This window comes from Idiotropiscis lumnitzeri, chromosome 13, assembly GCF_059441095.1.
Source record: "Idiotropiscis lumnitzeri isolate Australia: NSW breed Sydney's pygmy pipehorse chromosome 13, RoL_Ilum_1.0, whole genome shotgun sequence".
NCBI lineage: Eukaryota > Metazoa > Chordata > Actinopteri > Syngnathiformes > Syngnathidae > Idiotropiscis > Idiotropiscis lumnitzeri.
The window spans coordinates 3,735,438-3,760,790 of NC_142403.1; the positions used below are offsets into that span (position 1 = coordinate 3,735,438).

The 25,353-nt window shown below is 39.4% G+C and overlaps 2 protein-coding genes and 1 long non-coding RNA gene across 3 annotated transcripts in view; all 3 read left to right on the forward strand.

Annotated features, from left to right (window-relative positions):
• The first annotated feature begins 563 nt into the window (after positions 1 to 563).
• LOC148324062 (uncharacterized) lies at positions 564 to 2,585 on the forward strand. Its single transcript, XR_015846348.1, has 3 exons — positions 564 to 677; positions 973 to 1,065; positions 2,489 to 2,585. It is a non-coding gene; the product is annotated as an uncharacterized LOC148324062 (long non-coding RNA).
• A 7,931-nt stretch (positions 2,586 to 10,516) lies between these two features.
• c13h1orf210 (chromosome 13 C1orf210 homolog) lies at positions 10,517 to 17,840 on the forward strand. Its single transcript, XM_088313600.1, has 4 exons — positions 10,517 to 10,666; positions 14,067 to 14,510; positions 14,648 to 14,827; positions 16,534 to 17,840. Exons 2-4 carry the CDS (start codon positions 14,456 to 14,458, stop codon positions 16,734 to 16,736), a joined length of 438 nt encoding a protein of 145 aa, XP_088169726.1. The 5' UTR covers positions 10,517 to 10,666; positions 14,067 to 14,455; the 3' UTR covers positions 16,737 to 17,840.
• A 948-nt stretch (positions 17,841 to 18,788) lies between these two features.
• Positions 18,789 to 25,353, forward strand: part of ap1m3 (adaptor related protein complex 1 subunit mu 3) — a 38,119-nt gene continuing 31,554 nt past the window's right edge. The window contains exons 1-3 of the mRNA XM_088312949.1: positions 18,789 to 18,922; positions 19,557 to 19,799; positions 24,937 to 25,093. Of these exons, the coding sequence (XP_088169075.1) occupies positions 19,758 to 19,799; positions 24,937 to 25,093 (199 nt within the window). The 5' untranslated portion in view covers positions 18,789 to 18,922; positions 19,557 to 19,757. The remainder of the gene's footprint in view (positions 18,923 to 19,556; positions 19,800 to 24,936; positions 25,094 to 25,353) is intronic.

The window sequence follows — 25,353 nt, forward strand, 5'->3', positions numbered from 1 at the left end:
AGCCAAGTTTCAAAAAACCTTCGCGCACTCATCAACCCCCTTTTACAGCTGAGCTACAGCTACACAAGACCTGAATTCTGCTGTTGCCCTGCCACTGGTGGTACCAACAAGGTTCAAGCTAGTCTCCATCTATTACCAGTGTTGGGTTGGCGTGGAGGTTGAAGAGGAGGATTCAAAAACGCAGGGACGTGAGGCAGGAGTAACTTAGAGGGGTTTTTAATTGAAGAAACAAAAGGCAAAGAAGGAACTTGAAAAAAATTTAAATATCAAAAAGTGCAAAACAACAGGAACCAACAAAACACAATGACTTGATTCAACTAAAGTTGACTTGACTGGGTGAAATAGGCTGGAAGAAACATACATCTGACACGGACAACGCACCAACAAGAACCAACAGTAAACAGGGAACTAACTACAAACAAATTGACGAGACAATGAGGAGCACCTGGACAAGACACAAATGGTTGATTGGTTAACACTGCGGCTTGGGTAGATGAACACAGGTGGACACAATACACATTATGAGACACACCAAACACAAGGAAAAAACATGAAACTAAATACTAAACCATAAACAACAAAGGCAGATCATGACAACCAGCTCCTAGCAGGGTGTCAACAACATGCTAGTCTTGCTAAGTGGCTGTGGGTCAGCTGGTGCTTGTCATTTCCTGCTGGTAGCTATGTTGGTCTATGCTTTTTGTTTTTTTAGCAAGGAATAGAGAGTTATCAGGACTTAACCTGTCTTAAAGCCTTTGCCAAAATGCGAAATGTCAAAATACCATTAGATTACATGATCTCAAATGGGAAGGCAGTCTGTTTACGTCCATACCTGTTTACATTCGCACTATTGCATCTGTAGAATGAAAAAAAAAATTTAAACACGTTGAAACTGCCCCCACAGTTTGTCAAGCACTACATATCCAATCTGTGATGCTCACTCTTTGTAATGGTTTCTGTCTTTATGTCGAGGTTGCAGTATGGGAGGTGGTGACGGCAAAGCTTACAGTTCCTCAGAGAGAACCTAACAACTCAGTCAAGAGGTCTCTGCAGCTCTGTGAAAAAGTTTGTATTAAATTCCCATTTCCCCTCATTGTGTGTTGGACTGGCACGGCTCCACACGCGCTGATCCTGCAGGGCCCAAAAAGCCTATAGGCAAGGTTGTCACTCACACCTTTCAAGACCCCTGAATGGAGTGTGTGATGTTGTTGGGTCTGAGCCGATGCATTTAGAAATGCACTGAAAGACCAGAGTCTTAAATCGGATTTCCCCAAAAGATAAAGAGCCATAAAACCTTGATAAGTCACTTGTTTTGAAAGCAATCTTTCTCAATGTCAAAGTAAAGGCTCAAACACTATTATCACAGGAATAGTTCCCTTTCATTTTATCTAATTTTGAATCAGGAGCCCATTCGAGCAGTTTAGTTTTTAAACATAAAACCCGAGAGGACTTGCACGAAATTGCAAATCTCCTTGAAGATTTAATTAAAACCAGGATGCTTGTCAGAGAGCTATATTAAATCCACATACCACTAGCGATACTTGTCCTAATCTTTGAGAGCCACTGATTTTGAGCAATTATTTTCAATTTTCACCTGTAATAAAAATAATCTCTATTAGTTGACTTTTTTTCAGAACGATTACATTATTAAGTGGAGTGTTGCACTTGTAGGTTAAAGTCATATAATTGCATTGTGCATACTGAGACAAACAGTTTTTTTGATTAAATTATTTAGCTACATTGGGTGGGGTTGGTGATGCAATATTTTTATTTCTGAAAATATTATAACCCCAGTGTAAACCAATTGCTAAATTAATACCGTTTCTGTCCCTGTGGATCAAACTGAGCAGTATTTCAATATAATAGAGTACTTGAATTTGATCCTGTGTTCTAATGTACGAAAATTATTTAATGTGAGTTAACAATGTTATCTTTGAGTCATGAAAGTATTCCCAAAGCCAAACTGTGACGTGTTTTTTAGTTTCTGATCCTGGATTTGCCACTTCTGCAAATGTACCAAAGAAAAGCCCATCGTAGTATATAGAAAATATAGACAAAAATGTGCAGTTTATAATGGCATAGTGACATTTGTTAATTTAATTTAGTTTTTCATGGCAAAGTTCTGGAATTGAATGCTGTAGCACTTTGCACATTTGCTCTTTGTTTACATTGTTGTGTTGATACATGTCCACACTCTGTATGTACTTATGCTTTTATATATTTCCAAAAAGTAATTTTCCAATTTTCCATTCCCCACGGAAAGAAAACCCCCGTCGGAATTGGACATACTGACCCGTCAACGGTCACCAAACCCAATCTTCCAGTCTGTCGCCCATGGTGTATGTAGACTCTGGAAATGGGGAAGAGGGTGATGTCGGTCCATCAGCGGATGCAAAATAGGCTGCCCTTTTGGTCTGACACCAAACAAACCCGGCAAGGTGACAGGATGTTGACGGATGTTAATTTTGCACCTCTTCTAACCTCACAGGTAGCTGGACTGTATGCAGACACATAACTCATTACTGGTGTTGTGGAAAGGCTCCAAATCACAACAGCATTGAGTCAACCTTTGGATTTAACATGGAGAGAGGGCGGAGGGCCCCTCCATGGGGATCATGTGGGATAACACATTTTCAGACAGTCAGCAGACTGTCATGCAAGGCGGGCAAAAGAAGTGAGAACGGTTGTGTGTTTTCCCAAACACCTTAGAAATGGTGTGTATGTTATCAGTTGTCTATGAAATTGAATTTGGATTTTGTTATTCATATCAAATACAGCTGAAATGCCTCAATAGAAATACAAGTAATGACTTTAATTACAGGAATAAAGAGTCAGAGAGAGAGAGAAAGAGACAAAGAGAGAGACTGAGAGAGAGAGAGAGAGATGGATGAACTATTGTTGCTTGTTCACAGTGTCCAGAGAACTTGAGCCAGACTCAGGAAGAGGGACTGCTGCTCCAGGCTGATATGTGTGTGAAGGAAGTGGAGGCAGTGCAGGGGCAGGAGTCAACCTACAGGCAGGAAAGGCCTGTGGAGGTAAAGGCAGTTATGGAGGTACAGGGTGGAGGGTCTCGGCTCCTGTGTGAAACATTTTTATTTTTTTTTTTGTACTTACCGGCACGACTATGCAGCTCTGCAGGCCGCCGACTACTTGTTTCCATGAGGAATACAGTGTATGCATGCAAAGGCAGGAAGGTGTTGTCATACTGTGTTCTTAAGTGCAAGTGAGCTGTGAACTGCAAGAGAGTTGAATGAGTTAATGATTGTTCATTCTTTGTCAATGAATTGTTTGCATGGAAATCAATTATGCCATCACTTAACCACACCAATCATGAGTTATTCCTTAAAAAGGATTATTGTGCACAATATTCAATTAAAAGGTGAGTTCTGCATCTGCTCAGTGTCATTCTATTTGACATCCTGGAACTATTGCCTTCTGTAATTGAAAGCACAGTGGATTCGTAGTTAGCATATCTGCTTCAGGTTTTGAATATCACCTCAGTCCTTCATCTTTGGATTTTGTGAGTTTTCTATGCTTGGTTTCGATGATGTTTTCTTTCTCATCTGCTACTGGGGCTTACCCCCCAAAACTAATTAATACAATACAATATAATCGCCAGAGGAGAGTGCCTCGTACTTTTCATCAAATGGTGACATTTGTGATTTATATTATCCATCCATCCATCATCTGTACCGCTTGTCCTCACTCGGGTTGCGGGGGGTGCTGGAGCCTATCCCAGCTATCTTCGGGCAGTAGGCGGGGGACACCCTGAACTGGTTGCCAGCCAATTGATCAAATTCTTTGTCTGACACTAAACTGACTCACAATAGTAGTTTTGTGAGCATTGTGACAAGATCGCGTGTGACGTGTGGGCGTGCGCGTGCATGCGTGAGGAAGAGTGCAGTGGAGGAGATGAGCGGATATGCTGCAGTGGCGAGCGAGGAAATGAGTGACAAGTGTAAAGGAAAAGTTGAGTGTATAAAATAAAGCAAGTCGAAGCAGAAACAGATAACAGTGTAATGTATTGTGAGATATGTTCACTGTCCGCGATTGTTTTTGTCTGCCTCGCTTGCCGTACTGAGCGGCAGCGAGTCACAGAAGTGCACAATAAAGACAGACAGCGCTACAGTCTTGACTGACCTACTGCTTGGCTTTTGTCATTAATACTCCTTAATCCGTATTTTACAAACAGTAGCATTTTAATGCATTTTAACGTGTAAAATACAAAAACCGCAAATCGAATCGTAATCGAAATATTGGTCTGAATAATCGCGATTAGTTTTTTCTTTTTTTTTTCAAAATCGTGCAGCCCTAGTATGTACAATCACAACAACACACACTCAACAATGTTACACTAGTTTACTCATAATATTCAGTGAGGAAAGTCCTATATTAAGTTTTATCACCACCATCAGTTAAACGATCCCAGTGATTCAAAACAATGGCAAAAGATGGAGCCTTTTTATTTTTTTTAATCAATGAAAATATTTTGGCTATTTTAATTGTCATTTCACAACGCTGATGGATGGACCACTTTTTTAAGCATTTGATACATTTGTAGCTGTTTCCTTCCAAAAATAAAAAAACTGATTTGAAGCATACTGTATGTAAAATAGCTGTGTTCATGTTATCACATAGACAGCATCGGTCGTGGGTTCCGGCCATCCTGTGTGGAGTTTGCATGTTCTCCCCGTGCTTGCGTGGGTTTCCTCCGGGTACTCCGGTTTCCTCCCACATTCCAAAAACATGCATGGCAGGCCGATTGAACACTCTAAATTGCCCCTAGGTATGAGTGTGAGCGCGGATGGTTGTTTGTCTCGGTGTGCCCTGCAATTGGATGCCAACCAATTCAGGGTGTAACCCGCCTACTGCCCGAAGATAGCTGGGATAGGCTCCAGCACCCCCGCGACCCTAGTGAGGAGAAGCGGTAAAGATGATGGATGGATGGATGTTATCACATTTCCAAATGGAGTCCACTCTCGCAAAATAACCCCAAAAATGCAAACAAAGAGAACCTGACACCTTATATATTTTCACCAAGTTACACAATGCACAAATCACTTTGGAGCCAAAAAGAAAACATGCATGTAACTTGGATCTATACAGATGGTCTCATGGTGATATTTAATGACCACAAAGTGAGTTGTTTGTTATATGGCTCTTCCTCAAGTCTGCCTGTCTATTGTTCTGTACCGTGTGACACGTGCTGTCATTTCCTCCTTTAGAGGACTGAGCAATGCTGACTGTCCTACCTTTCTTTCAGAGACGACCATGGCCTCAGACCTCAACCAACTGTATGAGGATAAATAGCAAACATCCCTTGGTAGCAAAAGAATGGAAAACCCCTCTACACTCTCCCCCACACCTGCTTCAAAAGATCCTGAAGTTGTTTACGATATTCTAGAACGAGCCTCAACCATGTGGCTGCTCACTACAAGAAATGAAGACCTCAGAAATTACTTTTTTATTTAAGTGAACATGAGAAAAAGGATGGACTTTTTGACAATGGTGCCATCACACACTCTTGGTTTGTAATCTGTGCTGTTCGTTAAGAGTTTTTCGCTAATGATCCAATCATCTATCTGTTGCTGGTGATAAGAAACCTTAAATTCAACCCATCACTCAAACTCAGACAGACTGCCGTTCACACGCACATCCACATCTTTGGGGTTTTAAAGTGAAAATAAGGATTAAAGGAGATGTACTTTGTATGATGGAATATTTTTTTCACAAGCACTCTCCTAAAAAAAAAAGTGGGGAAACAGTTTAACATTCACTAACGACGTTAACAGCAGTAATACACATACAGTAGCCCACTGTAGCTAAATTAGAGAGGCGTGTCTTAAAGTCCGCAGACGTCTCCAGTTACATCAATTATGTAACAAAGGTTACTCAATTTGTTGTTAATCACCACTTATTTTGAAACGTAGTCGCTAGAGGGATCGAGAAAGTTACTAAATAGTGACAAATGTAGAAATTTTCAAAAATAATCTTTTGGTAAACAGCAGAATTAATTTTTCCGACAGCCACAGCAGGTTGTCCTGGTCCTGAGGAAGCAACGCAGCCCCGGATCATCACAGTGCCATCGCCATGCTTTACTGTTGGCAGCATGTTCTTTATATCAGATGCCACTTTTACGCTGCACATCCTCCAAAAAGTTCAATTTTTGACTCAACAGTCCACAGAATATTTCTTCAAAACTCTAGAGCAGGCATCACCAAATGGCCGACCGCGGTCCGGATCCGGACCGCGCGATGGTTCGGACCGGACCCATGACCAAGCTATGATGAATTTTTTTCAGGGCGTATTCGCAAACGTCGACGCTGCAATTCTAGTTAATACGTAAAATGCGTCACTGATTTGAGCCAATCAAATCTTTTGTTTACGATCCACTGCCAATTGCGCAGCAGACCGGGAGAGAGTGCTGCTGACAGTATGCCTTGCTAAAAAGTTAGCAAGGTCGATGCGTGTTGTTTTCAATGAATGGACGGAGAAATTTAGTTTTGTTCTGGCTGCAGCCGATTCAAAACCAGTTTGTATCATATGCTCCGAAACCGTCGCAACATTTCGAAGCGCCACTACGAAACAAGGCACCGGCTTTTTTTGCACAGTTATCTGCTGACGTTTGAGGTGAGCGCACACAAAAACATTGAACTTCGAGTGCAGTATAAGAGATGTTTACATTTTCGTTTACAGCCCAGCGGCATGCAAACGAATGTTCACTAAAAGCATCATGGATTTGGGGGAAACATAAAAGAGGAAGTTGTGAAGGAGTGCTTAAATGCGGTTGCACAAACATTATTTAAAGGAAAACACAAAGCCCAGATGTGTGAAATAATCTACCAAATCCCAATGGCCCTGACTCCGTTCCAAACCAGATTTAAGTCACTGGCAGGGCAGTCACAAACTAATTTTCTCATTAAGAGAAGTTCAAAAAATATTCAAAAGGAAAGGTGGTGTCAAAGCTCATTTTGAATTAGTTTTTCATGAGGACAGCCATTTTTATTGATTGTGTACTGAACATGTTGACCTGTTTTACTTGGATAATTAGGCTTTCCGTTTTTTTAGCACTTGATATATTTCCGCAGAAGATATTTTACTGTTTTTTCTGGAAGTAGCACCCTTAAGTTCCTGGAGCCACATTTTCTTGAATGTGAAATAAACACCTTATATTTGTTTGACTGGCAAATGTGTTTAATGGAAACATTCCTAAATATTTAGTATATAAGTGCGCTCTGTTGAAAATGACTAAATATTGAAATTATATAAAAATGTGAACATAGGCTAGACATTAAGGGAAGTCGGACTTTGGTTCTGACCTTTTAATTGGAAGAAATTTTAGTCGTGGACCTCTGTGACTTTTAATTGAATAGCTCTGCTCTAGAGGATCATCAGGATGCTTTTTCACAAATGTGAGACAAATCTTTGTGTCCTTTTGTGACAGCAGTGATTTTTGCCTGGGAACCTTCGCATGGATGCCATTTTTGACCAGTGTCTTTCTTGTAGTGGATTCGTGAACACTGACCTTAACTGAGGCCAATGAGACCTGCAGTTCTTTAGATATTTTTTCTAGGTTGTTTTGTGATCTCCTGGATGAGCCGTCGTCCCACTCTTGATTTAAACTCCGTTGATTGACCACTTCTGGGAAGGTTTGCCACTGTTCGCAGTTTTCCCCGTTTTGTGAATAATGACCCTGTCAGAGGTTTGCTGGAGCCGCAAAGCCTTGGAAATGGCTTTGTAACCTTTTCTAGACTGAAGGATTTCAATGACTTTTTTTTCTGGAATTTCTTTGAATTGTGGCATGGTGTATTTGTTGTTGAGATTTTGTAGCCTTAGATACTTCACTTTGTCTAACAGATTATATTTAAGTGATTTATTCATTCAACAAAGGTGGTGGTTGGGTGTTTCCGGTAAAATTGAGCTCAGCTTTCCCAAAACTGTGGTGAGTCACAGTCGCCTGGTGATTTAACAAAGGGGGGCAATTATTATAGGGCTCGATAGTTTTGTATTGCTTTCCCCCCTTGGTAAATAAAATCATTATCTAGAAACTGCGTTTTACATATCCTTGTGTTGTCTCAGTGTCATAGGAATGAGGGTGAGTGGTAAATATGCAAAACACACAGAAATCAGGAAGGGGGCAAATACTTTTTTCACAGCACTGTATTTGACTGCTATTCTAAACAGTTTACAGTCAAAGTTTATTGTCACGTAAGTTAAGTAATAATTTTTCATACACTTCTACTTCCACCATTTTGAATTCAAATTTGCACCCCCCCCCCATAAGACTTTCTTTCATAATAATATTAGATGTGTTCATTTATAAGGTACACATGACTTCCCTCAATTTGTCCACCTTGTTTTAACTAATTGTTAAAGTAATTTGTAATGTCATAAGCTTTTGTAATGAATATGCCTCCTGCCGCGACGAAGGATGCAACACCTTCACATTAAGTTTTTCAATATTTTCCAAAGCTTTTTACCATAATTTTTAGAGCCACTTATGTTTATGAAGTATATCGGAACATGCAGAAGCAAAAGGGAAGCGTGACTGAGGGGAAGAGACAAAGATACGGAGAGCATCGACCAGTGTCCAGGAAGTGGGTCCATTGTTTTCAGGGTCATCTGGTTTTTCCTTTTTAGGAGCCTCCCAATGTCTATTCTGTACCCACAAGTTGTACATCTTAAATAAGCAAAACGACTTACTGCACAAAAAGGTATCTCATCTGTTTTCTTCTCCCTCAGCTAAAAAGTGTTATGAAAATGTTGTGGAAAATAGTCACACGTCACACTGGCTGAGAGGGTGCAAAATTCATTTGTTTACCGAAAGGCTCAGTTTATATATCTTCACGAGCAACATATTAGGCATCTTATCTAATACACAAGAATACCATCAACCCTAGCAACAGACAGCTGTCACCAGTGAGCCGAATATTGAAGGAAGTGAGCCATGGGTACAGAATATAATTCGATGAAGGACGCTATCCCAGGGGATTCATTCCACATGTATTGAGAATTATTAGTTGTTTTTTTTCATGGACCCCGAAAAGGGGGGAATATCAGAGAATGAATTAATGCTCAACTCGAGCCTAGTTGGACAGGGGCATTTAACAACCACTGTAGTATGACCAGAACGAGACCTGTTCAGCTCAAGGGTGACTGCAGTCACGACCGCGTGCTCAGAACTTCAAACCCCAGAGCACAGTGAATACAAAACATTATTGAACCAAGGGAGCGTGTGAACATGAACAAGGAATAAATGCAAAGTAACCAAAATAATTACTACATCAGCATAAGGCTGATGCGAATACGGAATTAACACAAGTGGATGTGCGGAGCCCACTGGAATAAGTGACAAAAACTCTAAATGGAAATGAAAGACAGGTGACTATAAAAAACTAAAAAGTACACGATCAACTAAAGAACCAAACAAGCAGCAACAATATTCCACCAAATAGCTTCCACTTCTCCTGCACTTTTATACCCAGCTGATTGGAATGTTAAGCAGGTGCGTACTGGAGGCTCCAGCACTCCCGCGTGAGAAGAAGCAGAACAGATAATGAATGGATGTATGAATAAATATAAACTGTGCCTTTCAGTTATAAAATTAACTTCTCACTCTCAAGGCGAATGTGTCGTGTGATTATTTGCCACAAAAAAAAACAACAACAACACTCCCTCACACCCACCCCACCTGAAAGTCAAACAAATACAGAGTGCTCTAAAGCTGATTGGACAATCAGAATCCGAATCAGAAAGCCCGTTATTGTCATTGTACTCTGTGCAACGAGATTAGAGAGGTCCCCTCTGCAGTGCAATACAACAACGATTTAATGAAATATATAAATTAGATTAATTAAAGATTAAATAATTAAATAGAAAATAAATACGTGGTAGGATAAATAAAAACACATTGGTATTTTCTGTTGTTACGTAATACCCTATATGGACATAAATGATTACACACCCCTCTCAACTAGTCAGGGTATTGAACGAGATGTCTTAGATTCCCCTAAATGCCGCACTAGGCCAATGCAAGGGGAAAACCCTCTTCTGTTGCAGTGTACAAACCAATGTTGGATGAATTTGATGAGTAAACGCAAGAGCGCCGAACTCAACCCCATCAAACACTCTTGGGAAGAACTAGAAAGGAGCTAGTGAGCACAAATCCGGGTTGCATATGTGTTATAGGAACAGAACGAAGGTTGAGATGCCCTGTAGTTGCAAGGGTTGGGGGTCATAAAACTGCGGGCCGAGTATCTATCCATCCATTTTCTGTACCAGTTGAAGATGATCATAGCTCTGGTTGCCAGTCAATCACAGGGCACAGGACAGAGAAATATTTTTTCACATTTCTATTTTCTGAAGTTGTATGGTGAGATGTCCAAAAACCTTAAAATCATTCAATCACTTCCTGGTGCGTTGCCAAAAATGATATCACTGACTGTATTGAATGCAGCACAAACACCAGGTGGGAGGGAACACACCTCAGTTTCCAAGTTACTCATTAACAGCTCTTCAGGCAAGTCGCTGCCGGGCACGCCTCCTTCAACCTTTGCTCAATGTTTCTCCATTTTACAAATAGACACATGGGGTGAATGTGAAACCTTGGAGCACGCATACAGCACGTAAACTCTGTAAAGGCAGGAGCGGAGTTACTGGTGATCAGGTATTGAGAGCCTATGAATTATGTCTGTCCTTGATTGTTCATTGTTGTTTTATGATGTCAATGAGTTCTTTATCATCTATATGCCATATATTAATGTCAGCTTCATTTGTTTTTTTTTTGGTTTTTTTAATCTAGTGTGTTTATTGTCCCCAGCATACATTCATAGTCCGCTCTCGGCACTTTGACTAAAGTATGTAGCATATTGTCAGTCATTTTAGAGCAAGTATCAAATCAAATACACAGTTAACCAACTGCAAAAGGACAATGCTGACTGACATGTTGCCATTAGCCGTTTATTGTTTATAGTTCAAACAGTACTGAATCATGTACGCCTTCTTCAATATAACACAAAATTGAATGAAACCAGACGGCTACCGAAAGTGAACTAAAGCTTAACCCTTACTAGATTTGACCTGACTGTGTGGTATTGTGCTTGAAAAACCATGTGTCGGTCAAACTCCTCTTCAGATTTCAAGTTGGATGAAAATGCAATTTGGCAACAGGAGAAGAAGGGATAGTGGGAGTCTTGTATGTATTCTGTCAGGTTTTGGGGTGAGGGTCAACTGCGGGCTGGATTAGCAGTGATTTATGAAGTTGTGTGACCGTAGTGGCAAAATAGGGAGAGAAACAAAGAGTGAGAGTCCATTTTAAATTACAGTACATGACACATTTATGTGCGTACGATTTATCAAATGGACTTTTAACTGCCACATTTTGAACAATAAAGCAGTACGCAGTTCAAAAGAGTTCCAACAGATTTGGCAGAATCTTAAATGGATGTTTAATGCAGTGCTATTGCAGACAGAATATTTTAAACCCTTGGGCCGTAATTAGAATCACCAAAACGATTCTCAACCATTTTTAAATGAGCTAAAAACTGATACTACCATCTCGTGTAAATACACAAATGTAGGCCCTTTCACATTCTTAGGACACACAGTAGCCAAAACACAGTCACAGTACATTACCAAACAATACCTCTGATGATTTTCCTTTCAGGCTCCAGGTCCTATAGTTTGTTGTCTTGTAACTCGTGTGGATCTTTTTGTGCTCCGCCTTTGTGTGGACAGAACAGGAAGAGATAAATGTGCCCCTGTTGCTTTGTTTACAAATCTACCAAAGAGAATGGCTGGGGAAGACCAAAAGGAAGAGGCTGGAAATGTGAGGCCAGGTCACTGTCGTCGCCCAGAGATTAAGAGAGATACATGGTGCTTGTAATAAAAGTAAATAAAGTCATGGGCGGTTTTACAAGGTAGCAAGTGGTGGCAGCTGCCACCCTCACATAATACAAGTATGCACAATGTATAGAGTCGTGTTTGGTTCCATTTTAAAATACACAAAACATTAACAGATAAAAATATTATGGCCACAGTATTGCCTTCAGTTGAAAGTGCACCATCATTTCTAAACAACTAGTTTAATCAAAGTTGAATGTATTATCATCTTAATTGTCTTTATTTTTTTCGTTTGTATATTTACCTTAAAGCAGTGGTCCCCAACCAACGGGCCGGGGACCTGTACTGGGCTGCGGGCCACTGTGGACAGGGCCATGGCAGGCCGCACACGTGAAAGAAGAAAAATAAATTTGCATTACTTTCAGTTTATTTATTATTTGAGGCTAAAAAAATATATATTTTAAAATGTGACTGGCTTCTTTCCATGACATCCATCTATGACACCTGACGCATGTCAAGATGCTTATTGTCTTGGTTGCAGTACGCTAATATAAAACCCACAAGCTAGGAAAATTAGTAAAAAAAAAAATTAAAATAAAATGACCATGTACGTAGCCTTCTTCTGTGGTGCATTTTGTTGTCACATTTCAGGTTGATGCTGCTAATATAGTTACATAAAAATATGGCTTCACGTTTATGGTAAAATCTACAAAATAGCAATTTATTTTGCTTTGCTTGTTTCTGCACATGGTAGACGGTCCGCAAAAGTTATGGACTTGTATGCACCAGTCAGCGGCAAAAATCTAGTTGGGGACCACTGTCTTAACGAATTTGGGCTGTAAGATAATGATGGTTATGTATGAGTAGCTGTTTGCTGGTATGATATGCGAAGATTTAAATATGATTACATTAGTTGACTTATTGCTATCAGTGACTTGCAAAATAATCGCTTGTGGCAGCCCTAGTTGGGAATTGTAGTGCAGAGGTCGTGGGTTTGATTCCGGCTCCGGCCTTCCTGTGTGGAGTTTGGATGTTCTCCCTGTGCCTGCATGAGTTTTCTCTGGGTACTCTGGTTTCCTCCCACATTCCAAAAACATGCATGGCAGGTTGATTGGACACTCTAAATTGCCCCTGTGTATGAGTGTGAGCGAGGATGGTTGTTCGTCTTTGTGTGCCCTGCAATTGGCTGGCAACCAGCTCAGGGTGTCCCCTGCCTACTGCCCGAAGATAGCTGGGATAGACTCCAGCACCCCCCGCAACCCTTGTAAGGAGATGCGGTACAGATAATGGATGGATAAAACTTTAATTTTTGTGCATTGATTCCAGCAAATTGGGAGTCCGAATACTAAATGAATCAGAGGGAAAAAAATAACATTTTGGGACAGGAGTAATAAACAGCATATTTCTGTGTTAATACAATGTAACATATAACATATAACAATATATAATTTTATATATGTGAATATGTAAAATAATTATCCCACGTCACAACGTGGACACCTCAGATTAACAGACACGTGTGGTTTATACGCTATACAAATTTTCTTTCTTCTTTGAAAAATTATTGGGTGCACCTAATATCCGGAAATTACAGTACTTCTTTGACAGGATCTAAGACTTACTGTCTAATCACTGTATTTTTATTGGATAGCTTTAGGTGTATGTTTATATTTGACTGATTCATTTATAGCAAACAATTTCGTTTCAGGTTAAATTTTGGTGTATGTTGTAATTGTGTAGCAACAGGTTGTGTATTTAATTTAATTCTTGTCATTGTGGTTTACCATGGTGTAGATGAAGCAGTAAAACCCCAAAGACTAAATCTGTTCACGCCAACACAATGTTGTTGTTTTGCTAGTATTTTGTGTCAGCAAGACCTAAGGAGGAGGGTTCGACATTATACGAGGCTTCCTGTTTGCGACACACTTTTCCTGTTGTGGTTCTTTTCCTCGGGAGCTCCTGACGGCTCAAAATCAATTAGTATTTCTGGAGTTGAGAAATCCATGCTATGTCTCCATTTCATGATGACACAATTACATGTGAGATATTTGGGGCATCTGTTCATTGTCTTTGCCTGACAGAGCAATAAAATATGTATTTGCTTGCACAAATAATTCACTGGGATTAAAAAATGAAATATTTACAGAATGCAATAGTAAACATACTGTGTGAAGAGCATAAAAGTGGTTAATGTCCATGTATGTGTATGTTCTTTTCTCTCTCAGTCTGACTGAACCTGAGGGCTATCTACTCAGATGAGGGGAATTTTTCACAACTACACTAAAGGGTCTTCTGTCATTCAACCTTGCCCTCTAGTGGGGTTCTGCGGCTACAGCACCCTCCCCGCTTAAGAGAGAACCCATACAACTCCCTTCATGATGCAGCAACCCAGCAAATAGAGTTTGACATGTTGAAAAAATGCAATTCCAGCAACAGATACAGAATTGGTAGTGTCAAATGGACTATATTTAGGTACTAGGAATTGGAACATGAAAAAGCGTGGGATACACTGAAACACCCATGATTAAAAGCTGGAAGTCTTGCTCAACAAGCTGCATACCGAGTCACACAGGAAAGGACACTTCCCAATCGAACCACGAAGCACAAAAGACAGATGGAAGCATTGGCAAATGTAAGCGCACTACCCACTGCTACACCAGTTTCAAATGGTAAGTAAAATCAGCTAAATCTATAAAGCAATTTTGATTTGGGCTCATTATAAAACCAAACTCGACCACATTGTAGATGTCAAAGCAGAAAATGTCTTTTCACCTTTGATGGACAAGATGTGATTCTGCTTTCCCAGACACAAGGAAGACTACCTCTCACCGGTGGGAGTTCCTGGTAGCTGTCCTGGCCACTGCCATCTCCATGTCCATTATAATGGCTCTCGTGGCCAAGTGTCAAGTGGTTAGGCGGTACCTGGCCAGCTATCGGCACACTCGGTTAAGGGAGACAGAGACAAGTAGCCAGTGCGAGCAGTCAGGTTGGTCCTCTACCCACTCAACTACATGATTCAATATTGTTGGTAATTTGGTAGTCAAGAAATGAAGCTAGAGTAGCAGTAAACAAACAAAAGGCAGTCACAACACCTGTTCTCATCTTCTTTTCTCGTGACTATTGAAGTACTGTAATTGCTTTGTATGATGTGATATCATATCATATCATATCATATCATATCATATCATATCATATCATATCATATCATATCATATTTTACTGTATAACTTAATAGATAAAAGATAAATGGTATGATATGTGGTATGATGATGAAGTTCAGTCAAAAAAGCAGGCCTTCTGACATTAGCTACTGACATAGAGCCTATGTGAGAGAACGCATCCGAAATGTGACACACATACGAACAAAGCTTGAACAGCGATTGACATATACCAAAAATAAAAAAATACCCTTCCGTCTTTAGCCCACCATCCTTATTTATAAAAATAATCATCATCCGTCGCCGTCCGTCGTTGTTCTTTCAAAGCTATTGTGTCCTTACTTTTTGACATTCCACGCACCCAAAAAAATAAATCCGTGGACGAGAGCCTAACGGCGTTGGGGAGAAGCTAACGAGAGAGGTTTCCAGTCTAGGAGGCGCAGCCATAAGGGGGGAAATGCATGGAGTTAATTAATATTAATACGCTACAGACAGCATTTAATTTGATCCAATCGCGTAGCACTGCCGCGACCAGTCAATAGTCTTGAATGGCGCCCTTTGCGATAACCATGAGTATGATCATAGACATTTACAATACAAACATGGATTTGATTATACTAATTAATACCGAACTATTGCTTTGATTGCGTTGAGTCATTCTAAATCAATGTTATGAATATTATTTGCAGATTTCATGTCGAATTGAATAGTCACATCCAATAGGGCAGATTTGCTGACATATCGCTTCAACTCAGACACCTGGTTCAACCTGTGCGTCAACTGCAAACCTGAAAGGAAAAAAGAAAAATTATCTTCATATTAGTTGTCCAAAGAGATTTTGGATCCCGTTTAATCTTTTATGAAACGTATCAAATGGCACTTTAGTTGCAGACTCTAATGTAACTTGTCCCTCCTCACTTGCCGCACATTGACGCAACATGACAGGCTAAACACTGAACGTGCAATAACTGCCATTAATAGTCACCAAAATGTATTTTGACATCTTTAGTTATGCTCACACCAACTTCTTAAAACATTAATTAAAGGTACAGATGAAATCCCATTTCCGCCCGCTCTTAGTCCATCCTTTTTAAAAACCTTCTCACCATCTCACCCAAAAATGGCCATCCATCTGGGAAGGACGAGCGAACTGTTTCGTCCCCGGGAAGGAATGACCATCTCTGGTCAATACTGATGTGGACATTTAATTGTCTGATTTGAAAAAGAATATTCTTCATTTTTTTGTTTGGAATCAGCTACTTATAACAGACAAGACACAACTTCCTTCTCATTCATCACTGCAGTGCCACGGCGCTTTTACACAGTTGGACACTGAGCGTCTCCTGCTTGGATGGGGAAATCATAGAGTGGGTTGTTCCAAAAAAAATTAAAAATGTAGAGTGGATTAAAAAAAACATTTTAGAAAAGAGGGTCAATAATTATTTGAAAGTATTCAATCAAACAAATGCACTCTATGCTACAACATGTACAGTATAAGAGTAAGAACTAAAACCATGTTCATGGTGCTATGCAGGTCTGGAGGTGGGGTTTGACAGGCATGGGGAATTTGAAGTGAACCGTCACCATTCTGTGAGTGCTGAAGATGATGATGGCTTCATTGAGGACCACTACATCCCGACAAGTGAACGAGTGAGAGCTGAAAGAGCAGCAGAGAACATGGATGATCTGGAGGACACAGAGGAAGAGATGGATGAAATTGAATTTAGCATTACTTAGAAGTAAAGCAATCTTGGGCCTCGTTTGCTGCATGAACACCTGAACCCTCAAGTCAACCCCAATGTCCGCTCCAGATTTTTTATTTTTTTTTACCCTTTATTGCACATTTTAATGACCAACTGGGTAGTTGAAGCGTTCAGAAATTATCAAACACCTTAATGTGCTTTCATTTTAAGGACACAATGATAATAAGTGTCATTCAGGTGTGCAGACATATAAAATCGTTTTTGGGATATTAATTACAAACCAAGAGGAACATGCCCCATTTATTTGAGGTTTTCAGAGACGAAAGATTTTTAACAACTTAAAATCAGAGTCAGAAAATGTGATGAAAATTGTAAAAATGAGCTGGCAACAATCAATTTCTTTGCATCATTTCCCAGTTGCTTGTTTGATTTTTGAGCACAGGCTATGTACAAGGGTACCTCTTTTTGCTTGACTAAAAATGCAGTAAATGATATAAGTGTGAATTATCGTGTGTGTAAAAAAATCTATTAGTATGAAGAAAGACGTGAAGCATAAAAAAGTGCTCAAACAAGTGATTATTCTACTCTTCAGCAATCAGACAACCTCTTTGTTTCCCTTTGTGAAAGGGATTTAATTTATGCTTTTTCCCTTTTCAAAGCAGAATGTGTAACATTATAACATGCATTGTATTAATCAGTCATGATGACCATGACTTTGACAAACAATAGTTACTCATCGGTTTTCTCATAAAGAGCCCAAGAAGATTTTCGGCTCCCCTGTGACCATCCAGATGATGAGTACTGACAAGCCCAGGCCTTGTGATGCTGGCACTTAAGCCTCAGGAAACACACAGAATGTCAAGTTAACAATCAGAAGATAGTTGTAGGTTTGCATTTAAAATCAAAATAAAAGAAAATTGATGACGGTATGTACATTATTTTATATCAGTTAAAGTTACATTGGTTTATTTTTAACCAAATGATATTTTGTTGATTTGATGTAAAATCAGCAGCATTGATGAGATGTCCACTACATTGTTAGTTAAATAATAGTCTTTTTTTTATTGAAAAGTGTTGAAAGTGCTGCATTGGGCTACAATATAGCTTGACATTCATAAAATATATTGATGATCTGAAATGTATGTTGCTGTTGAGTTTTTATTATTGCCACATTTCAAGAAAAATGTTAATATCTTTCAACATATATTTTAAAAAAAATTAAAATCAGCTATTGCGGTTAAAGCCTTGATTTGTAGAATGGAATCACCATACAGTGAGTGTCAACTCAACCAATTAATTGTGATTATTATTACGTATAAAATCAGGGACAGCTGCAACATGGAGGAACGTTATCATTTATGGCGACGGCAACAGATTCAGAGAATATTTAAGATAAATGGTTGATATTGTTGGCTCCAAAATCATTTCTGACCTTTGTGCTTGTGCTAGTTTTGGCGTTCAAATACACATACGAGTAATATGTAATTTTTTTTTAGTTGTAACCATCCATCCATGCATTATCTGAGCCGCTTCGCCTCACAAGGGTCACGGGCGTGCTGGAGCCTATCCCAGATGTCTTCGAGCAGTCGGCACCCTGGACTGGTTGCCAGCCAATCGCAGGGCACACAACCGTCTGAGCTCACAAACACACCTAGTGTCAAGGTTCGCCGGTAGGCGGGAAGGAGGTGGACCCAAAAGGCGAGGAAGCAGGGAAGGGTGTAACGTAAAGGGAATTTATTGAGTGGCTCAAATAAGGACAAAACAACGTGGCTGGGTGCAAAATAACAAAAGAAAACTAAACGGGACTAAACTGGTCAAAACAACGATGAACAAAGAACTGTGACAGAAACTAAGGAACAATGGCGAGGGGGAGAACAGGAGCATGAACGGATCAGGGAGCGATAGTGACAGTCCGAAGGGCGTAGCGGGAGCAGCGATGTCGGGAATGAAGGGCATCAGGTGTGTGAGGCTAACGGGGAACAGGTGCGTGGCTGGTGGGGACGGAGTGCTGAGGGGAAACGCCCCTACTCAGCTGACAGAAATAAACAAAGGAGCACATGGCAGGAAGGTGAAGAAAATAACAAAAACATTGACATGACCGACACGGATCATGACACCTAGGGGCCATTCAGGGTGTCGAATCAACCTGCCATTCATGTTTTTTGGAATGCGGGAAGAAACCGGAGGTAACCCACGCCACGGGGAGACAAACTCCACACAGTAAGGCCTGAGCCGAACTCGAACCAACGACCTCCGCATTGTGCGGCCATCGCTTCATCACTAAGTCGACTAACGAGCCCTTCTACCCCCCCCCTCTCTCTCCCTCTCTCTCGCTTTCTCTCTACACGTTTAATTAACTTGTTAATCTGTTATAGTATAAGTATTTGTTCAGCTTTGTGATTCTTCTTTACATATAAATAACCTACCAGAGTAATAACTTTCTATTAGAAGTATAGGGTAAATATTGTATTTCTACGTTCTCCCTTTGACACGTAAGACGAGTTGATCCAGGACATCTAATGATGAGTTTCTTTTTTCCCCTCTTTCTTTTGATTTTATTTTCATATTGTAATGTGTTTATACAGTATGTTGAATAAATCAAATCTCTCTCGCGCTCTCTTTTTCTTTCTTTCTTTCTTTGACTCACGACTTGATCAAATTGATTAGTGAGGTAACATTTACATGAAAAATCACATCACATCTGAACCTTTTATATCAACTGCGCTGTTTGTGTGGCTAAATTAGGTCACGACTGATTATTTTCTTCAAAACGAGAAGTCTGTGTCGGCAGAACGGCTTCATTGAATTTGCATACCGGAAATACAACATTTCTTTTCTTTTCTTTTCACAACAGTTAGCTTGACATTCCGGTAAGGAAGCGCCGCAAGTTAAAGCGAAAGGAAACGCGACCAAGAGAGGCAGAGACTGGAAGAGAGGAGGAAGAATGATGATGATGGGAGCTAAAATTGTTTCACAAAAGTGACCCACTTCTGACTGAAGACAAGCTTTTAAGAAGCCAAGTTGCAATATCCGAGGAGTTTATACCACAACAAAGATGTCGGCGTCGGCGTTATTTATCCTAGACCTGAAAGGAAAGGTAAGTTTTGAAGATGATTTAAACAAACAAATCATCAAGTTCTACATATTCCATGACTTTCAACATTATGTAAACTTTCAATTTCCATGTAAGGCAGACGTGTCAATAAGAAAAGAACTTGTCGAACTGGTTCTTCGAAACATAGGCGAGTTGCACTATGTAGCCATGCACCTGCATGGCTTGTATTATACCCTGTGTCCCCTTTCAAAGTATGCTAAACAAATATCGTTCAAAATTTACATTTTTTTAATCAACACTCCCAATACATAAGACTTTGCTTCTTAGGGGCTGAATTTCAAGATCAGTCTTATTTGACAATGGTTGTTGAGTATGACCAGTACGAAAACAAAACTATGCAGTACTTCGTTAGGGACATTGGCACAATCTGAATGTGCAAAGACATTTGCCTTTACAATGATAACAATACCCAGTTCTTTTTGATAGCTATATTATTAAATCTGAAGGGTTATTTGTCACAATTTGAAATGTACATTCATCTTGGCTTTGAGATTTGTTTGTAAATTAGCTGGATGACCCCCAAAACTATTCAAGTTGTTTAAATCTATGACGCGGTGTGTGTCATTGCAAAAGGTCATTGCATTTTCGAACAAAACTGCATAAAATGTATTTTGTATTTCACCAGAATGCACATTCAGTTGTCTCATATGTCTAATGTTGACGGATTACTTTGTTCTCTAACAAAAGAAAGGAATGCACATAGACATGTTTAACATGTTAACTGATTTATAAAATGTGAGCGATCCTCAAATGATGAGAGGGGGGGATCGGCAACTTTATGGTTACTGCTCATATTGCTTGGTTATATGATGTCCAAAATAATGTGATTCTATAATATATTATATTTAGGTAGTGACAAAGTAATAACAAGTAACTCATTATATTGCTGTAGTATCATTACAATTACTGAGTCCTGTAATGTGTTACAATTTTGGGACCCCATGACTAAATGAATCACCAAAAAGTCAATTTTGAGACCACCAAGCAAATTTAATCCCCAAAAGTTTAGTGCATTTTAAAATAAAACCAAAACTATACACTATACAGAGTTGTATTAATCCTATGAATCTATATATACAAAAGAAATACTTGTAAAATAATTTCACTCTTCCATGGTACCAAGCATTTTTTAAAATGTATAAGGTAGTGAAATCAGAGGAGTAAATTAGGAAAATTGAACACAAGTATTGGTTTTTAATTTTGTTTTCATTGAACCTTAATCCCAAATGTGTTGTTTTTCTTCACTGATATGGGTAATTTAATTTCTACACAATCAATGCAAAAAAAAAAATCTTTAACTATTAGAAGGAACATGTTTTTTTATTTTTTTGTGTTAGTACCATAACATAGTATATTGCAACACATTTAATTATGTGTTTTATTGTTCTGTGATGGCAATGAGGGCATGTGGCAAATATGTCATGTTTTATTACTTGGAGTACTGGAATTACCCAGTTTGGGAATGCGTCACTCCGTTTGCGAGAGATCTTTCTGCTTCAATGTAAACATGGCATATGCACGCTGTTTTGGTCATTAAAAATGTGAGTTTGCAGACTTATGTCACCTTACTCCATATTTGACGCTACAATATGTTAGCGTAGCAAAAAGGACATCGTGTCCGTGTACGTCAAACACACACCCGAACAGGTGTGTGTGTGTGCGAACTGCAGCTAGCTTTCAGATATGATTGAACGTGTCAGAAATAAAAAAAAACACAACATCAGCCACAACATGCTTCCTTTCTTGGCGATAACTTGCGGACTTTGTTGCTAACACCAGGTAGCCATGACACCCTGCCTCACTACCCACAATGCTTCTGAGAGTATCATGGATGACCCGGATTCAAGAAATAAATGTATCTATCTATCTATCTATCTATCTATCTATCTATCTATCTATCTATCTATCTATCTATATCTATATCTATATCAATATCTATCTATCTATCTATCTACCTATCTATCTATCGATATATATATATACATTCCAAAAACATGCATGATAGGTTAATTGAATACTCCAACTTGCCCCCTCGGTATGAGTGGAATCGCGCGGATGGTTGTTCCTCTATTTTAGCCCTGCAATTGGGTGGCATCCAGTTCAGGGTGTACCCTGCCTACTGCCCGAAGATAGCTGGGATAGGCTCCAGCCCCCACGCAACCCTTGAGAGGAAAAGCAGAACAGATAATGGATGGATGGATATTCTATTAATATGAAATATAAAACACATATTTGAATATTTTGACATCTAGGGAATATGAAAGCGTTAATTCCGATTTACACGGAAATTCACATTACATTGTCAGCGTAGGAACGGAACTTGTTCGTAATTTGAGGACTTCCTATGTATATGTTTGTTTATCTATGTATGTATGTATGTGGCAAAAGGTCCTTGACTTGGCTCGTCTAAGACCTCTCTCTCTCTCTCTCTCTCTCTCTCTCTCTCATATTCAAACAAATCTCTCTCAATACATTTCAAGTGATGTCAGATCCACAATAGCCATTTTAGCTGTATTTGTTTTATTGGCGTAAATGAAAGTCAACACAAGTCATTGTGTTGATACAAGACTGGTGTCATTTATTTGAGGACAGTGAAAGGTTTTTACAATTAAACAATATTCAATTGAATAACAGCAGAAAAGGGACCGAGCTACATACTGGGGATATTTTAAACATCAAAGATTTTTGCTTTCTGTCTTTGCCCCAGGGCAAGTCAGTAAAGTCAGTATCATCACCTTCTATTCTCCTGACTCCCACGTCTTTTCATGACCACATCTCTTTCGCCTTCCTGCCCATCACGCCGGAGTGCCTGGGCTGCAGGCCTCATGGTGCTGTCACCTGCTGTGAAAACCGAAATGTCAGGCTATTGGAATCAGCACAGCCTCATTTGTTCCCACTGTCTTCTGATTGCATTTTTAATGAGTGAGTCTGTTCAAACCACAGCTTGGGGTTGTAATGAGCAGTGGGATTGTCTCTTTACCATGAGCAGCACTTTGGGACTTCTGAAGTCAAACTTTCTAGTTGTGGAAATGTAAAAATAGTTCGCATTTGTAGTTTGGTCCAGGCCACAGTTAGAGAGATGAACAATGGTCCTCATATTTTGATTAATTTAGAAACGGCAATAATATAATCGGACAAAAGGTTCTTTGTAATGTTTATTTTACAATCTGAGATGTCACAATACGTTTCTAAAATGTATTTTGATAACTGTCTGCCAACAATGGTTGTTTGCATATGTGTTCTGTTATTTGCTGGCGACCAGTCCAAGATGTACACCCTCTCATGCTCAAAGTCATCTGGGATAGGCTCCAGCTCACCTACGACCCTTGTAATTCTAAGCCGTACAGAAAGTGGATCGATAACTGAATGGGTGTCTGCCAACAAACTGGGATGTAAAAACAGATATGGCGAATCGAGCTCATGCAAAAAACATGTTGTATGAAGGTGATGTGCCTTTCACTGTCAATTTATTGCTGGTCTATCTGACTTTGGTGTCTTTCTCCAGGTACATTTTAAATATTGCAATAATATCGATATCACCACAGTCAACATCTGTACCACATATTTTTTCCAATATCGTCTTACTTTGATAGTATTTTGACACGTGTCAGAATTAAAAAGGTATATATTTTTCTGTATTTAGAATAAATTTAGGTGGGGTGAAAGTTGTCAACTTTTCTTCTATTCTGGCATGATTATTTCCCCACCATACTAATATTTTATTTTGGATTTATAGACTTTGTTTTAGCCATAGTTCTCCTTTTTGCCATAATACAATATAAGCTCATGAAACTGATCTGAAATGCTGTACATTTTCCATTGTGTATCAAAATATATATCTGTACGGCTATTGTCCTAGAAGCGATCATACGGCGGCATGGCTCAGTAGAGTGGTTGTTTCCCAACAAAGAGTTTTGGGTTTGATCCCCAGCCTCGAGTACTTGTCAAAGTGTCCCTGAGCAAGCTACAGAACCTTCTGTTGCTGTGTCGTCAGTAAGTGAATGTGAAGTGCCTTCATTTCCTTTTAATAGGTGGGAAAGTGCGATACAAGTGAAAGACCATTTACTTAGTATAGACATTTATATTTGACATTCGAGGTGTATCAGAAAGGTTCCTGGACTGTCGTCACAAAAGATCTTTTTTTTTTTTTAATTATCTGATTAATTTATCTTATCCAAATTACAAACTCAAAAGGCCCTATTCGCACACAACACCGAGTGTAACTGTGTGTATGGATGGACATTTCTTTCTTTTGGTGTTCTGCTAGACTTTGCAGAGTTAGAATTGGGCATAACGGAGCATTTGCCGCGTTGTGGGATGGAAGTATTTTTTTCACAGCCAACCCCACTGGCATCTCTCATTTGCATCAAAATCATGGCGGGATGGCTGCAGCATGCCCAAGTACATGTTATGTCAGATTTCTGTACTAAAACTTTTTCACATTTTCACAAGTTTCAGTTTTGTGCTATTGTGTTCTAAACCAGTAGATGGCATTGTAGAGATTAATTTGATGTGTATAAATTCTGCTGATCAAATTGGGAATATGCCTACATTATGCTAAACGTACAAGAAATCTGTCTGATTACGATCTGCTCAGTGTTCATCTTATGGGTGAGATAATCAGTTCAGGATAGCCACCCACAATCACACATCTGTCAGTATAATGGATTTTGAAACTCTAAATATGAATATTCTATACATTCGTAACCCATCTGCTCATTTGTAATGAATGAACAATCTGGATGCCCACTGGAACTATAACATATTTTAGAGGACTGCCCTGGTAACCTGACTTCTGGTTTCAGGGACAAATCTTATGATTGATGGAGGAGAGATTGTTTAGTGTGGGGTGTGCTGTGTTGGTCAAGTACACCACATACTACAAACTATAAAAAGCGGTAACAATGCAATTGCCACATGTTGGGTCATTCAAACAAAGAAAACAAAACAAACAATCAAAAAAACGGTTAACACTTGTTGTGTGTACCAGTTTTTAGAGAAGCACCATGAAGCTGGAGTGCATGGTTACCTCAACCAGAAGCTGTAAATATTTCATGACACCATTGTGCTTCTCTGACAGTGTCCTTTGCCTCTGTATTCCTTTCTGTTATGCATTCAGGTCTTGATCTGCCGTAACTACATGGGAAATATGGATATGAATGAGATCGACCACTTCATGCCGTTCCTAATTAAGCGGGAAGAAGAGGCAGAGATGACTCCAATAATCGCCCATGGCGCCTCAAATTTTCTCTGGATCAAACATAACAACCTTTACTGTATCCAAGTCAAATTTATATTTCATTTTGTGTGCTTTGTTAAAATGAGTTTGTGTCAATTTTTTTAAAGAATGGGGGAAAGCCAACAGCCAGCATCTGGGCCTCATTTTAGTTTCATCGCATATTGCAGCAGAGCCAAAATATTTGCATCACAACACCATTATGTGTTATGCACTCTTATACTCATGTTTTTAACAGTCAAACCATAGTTACATATTATTAATATATAATGGAATTTTGGTTATTCCCAATCAGGCAAC

Bases quoted from the DNA above. Each gene is read 5' to 3' on its own strand.
- c13h1orf210 (XM_088313600.1), top strand. From the start codon at position 14,456: ATGGAAGCATTGGCAAATGTAAGCGCACTACCCACTGCTACACCAGTT. The intron at 14,511-14,647 runs GTAAGTAAAATC...CTGCTTTCCCAG, and splicing joins TGCTACACCAGTTTCAAATG to ACACAAGGAAGACTACCTCT. The intron at 14,828-16,533 runs GTTGGTCCTCTA...GGTGCTATGCAG, and splicing joins TAGCCAGTGCGAGCAGTCAG to GTCTGGAGGTGGGGTTTGAC.